Source organism: Mesitornis unicolor, unplaced genomic scaffold (genome assembly GCF_000695765.1).
Source record: "Mesitornis unicolor isolate BGI_N332 unplaced genomic scaffold, ASM69576v1 Scaffold46858, whole genome shotgun sequence".
Classification (NCBI taxonomy): Eukaryota; Metazoa; Chordata; class Aves; order Mesitornithiformes; family Mesitornithidae; genus Mesitornis; species Mesitornis unicolor.
The window spans coordinates 1-2,648 of record NW_010204767.1 but is presented as its reverse complement, the minus strand read 5'-3'; the positions used below and the strand labels follow the sequence as shown (position 1 = coordinate 2,648).

The window sequence follows — 2,648 nt, the reverse complement described above, 5'->3', positions numbered from 1 at the left end:
TAATAATAATAATAATAATAGTTCTGACTGATCGCTACAGTTCCTTCTTCCCCAGGGCTGGGCTACACGCTGGTGATGCTTTCTGCTGGCTTCGCCTCGGCTAGCTCCTCTCTTTTGGGACACTGGGGCAAGACCCCCACCCTGTTGCTGTGGGGTCTTGCACTCTCTGGCGACTTCAGCCCTTTCTTCAGAAGGCAGCAAGCCCAGAGACCGAGAAAGCAAAAACTGATCACAATCACAAGCAGAGCCAGCGAGCTGGTGTCCCTGGGACGTGGACAAAGCCACTGAGGACTGCTGGTTATCTTGGCTGAGAAGTTCCTGCTCTCATCCTGGTAGGTGCACAGGGCTTTGTCCAGGTCCTGCACGCCCACGCCAGCTGCCTGCAGTGTGTCCAGCCAAGCCAGTGAGCAACAGCTGAAGGGGTTTCCAGCAATGGACACGTCCCTCAGGCTGCGGGACAAGCTCATGAGCTTTTCCAATGTCAGCAGTTTGTTACTGCGAATGTCCAAGCTTTCCAGTGGGGAGCAGAAAAGACCTGTGGGCAAAAGGCTCAAATTATTGCCTGAGAGGTCCAAGACTTTGAGCATGTCCAGGCAGGGCAGCTCTGCCTTGCTGTTGTCCATCTGGTTGCCCCTCAGAGAAAGTCTCTGCAGGGAGGACTCCAACCCCCCCAGGGCCTCCTTAGGCACAAACAAGTCCTTGTTCCCTGATAGGTCTAGGGAGAGCAGCGAGGTCTGGTTGAAGCTGTAGGGGTACAGCCTGGTAATGTTGTTCTGGCAAAGACTCAGATGCTTCAACTGAGGGATGTTGTAGAAGGGGGTGCAGGTGCCTCCTGGGGCTGACACATGAGAGCCCCCTCCCAGATTCCCTCCTGGATCGCTATCCTGGCTCCCACAAGGCTGGAGGCTGTTTGAGCCCAGGTCAATAATTTCCAGCTGAGGCAGAGGATCGAAAAACCAGTGTGGCAGCACAGAGAGAGCATTGCCGTGGAGGTCCAGTGAGTGCACGGAGAGGGTGGCACGCTCCAGTGGCATGGGAGAGTGGTTGCTGGACTCGGTGCTACTGGTGGGCAACTCCTCGGCTACCTCCTGGAGACAGTTCCTAGCCAGGCTGAGCCTGTGTAGGGAGCCCAGGCTGCGGAGGAAGGAAAATGGGAGCAGCTGCAGCCGGTTATTGCTGAGATCCAAGTCAGCTACATGCGTCAGACCAGCTGGCGTACACAACGTCCTATTAAACCTCGCCATCTCCTCGTAGCGAAGAACAAACTCCCCCGGATGGTGTGAGCCTGGGAGCAGGGAAGCAATAAGGTTGTTGGAGAGGTTTAAGTGTGTGAGATAATGGGCTTTGGGGAGCTCGGGGAAATAGAGGAGTCTGTTATGGCTCAAGTCGAGCACTTGAAGCAGATAGGGTTCCGCTCCCTCCTCTGAGACAAAGAGCTCCAGGGCGTTGTGGCTGAGATTTAAAACTCGCAGCTGCATGAGGCTGAAGCCAGAGATGCAGTGGAGGGAATTCAAGGCCAAGTTCACCACCTCCAGCTCTTGCAGAGCCTCAAAAGCTCCCTCTTCGATTTCTGTGATGTAGTTGTTGCTGAGGTCGAGCTCACGCAGCCGTGGGGTGCTCCAGAAGATCCCCGCTGGCAGCGTGGTCATCTTGTTCCCGGAGAGGTCCAGCACCCTCAGCCTGGTGAGGTTGCTGATGTACCAGCCTGCCATGTGGCTCTCCAGGTTATTTGCTGACAGGTCCAAGACCTCTATATTCCTCAGCAAGTGAAAGGCTCGCCCGTTAGCGACATAATTGCGGTCCAGGTGGTTTGATCCCAGGAGAAGAGTGCGCAGCTGGGGCAGCTGAGCCAGGGTCGTGTCTGACACGGCTTCCAGCTGGTTGAAGCACAGGTCCAGATACTCAAGTTGCCCAAACCTTGGCATGTGGCTCCTCGACAGGTTTTGGATGAAGTTGTTGGAGAGCTCGAGGTACTTAACTCCCTGGCTGAGCTCCTTTGGGAACTTGTGCAGGCCAACCCCTTTGCAAGACACCTTCGTAGGGCTCTACAGAGAGAGAGGAGAAGCATGAGAGGGGCTACAAACCACAGCTCCAGCCAAGCCATCTGCTGCCCAAGATGGGCATCAGCAACATGGAAATGAGCTTCTCCCCCTTCCCAAGCCCAAGATGGAAAGGAGCTACACTGCCTGATGCCACTGCTCAGAGGCAAGGAGCTTGGCCCCAAAGTTAAGGTGGGCTTCCCGAGGCACTGCTGAGTTGTTTCTGATAGTGCAGGGAGAAGGCTCAGCCTCTGGCCCCACAGACTGTCCTCCTGTGCACACCAGCAAGCAAGACTGGACAGGTTAAACCTGGTGTAGTGGTAGGTGTCCCTGCCCATGGTGGGGGGGTTAGAAATAGGTGATTCTTAAGGTCCCTTCCAATCCAAACCATTCTATGATTGTAAGATGGGCAAAAAAGTAGCGTAAGCACTGAAGATGCTGTGGGGGCAAACCCCGCCTCTTTAGAGCACTGGAACAGCCAGGGACTGGTCCAGAGCACCCCTGTCCCGTCTGGGTAGAGGAAGAGCACCATCCTGGTGGGCTCCACCTTCCCTCTCCCTCCAAGCTGGTTTCCTCCACCAGTTTGGAGCCAGGAGCCTTGACATGGAG

At 55.4% G+C, this 2,648-nt stretch overlaps 1 protein-coding gene across 1 annotated transcript; it reads right to left on the bottom strand.

Moving 5' to 3' along the window:
- Positions 1-62: 62 nt before the first annotated feature.
- Positions 63-2,045, bottom strand: LOC104534994 (leucine-rich repeat-containing protein 32-like; the record flags this gene model as incomplete). The annotated part of the gene is made up of 1 exon (XM_010191146.1): positions 63-2,045. A coding segment is annotated over one exon (1,983 nt), but the record flags the coding sequence as incomplete, so codon positions are not given.
- Positions 2,046-2,648: the final 603 nt, after the last annotated feature.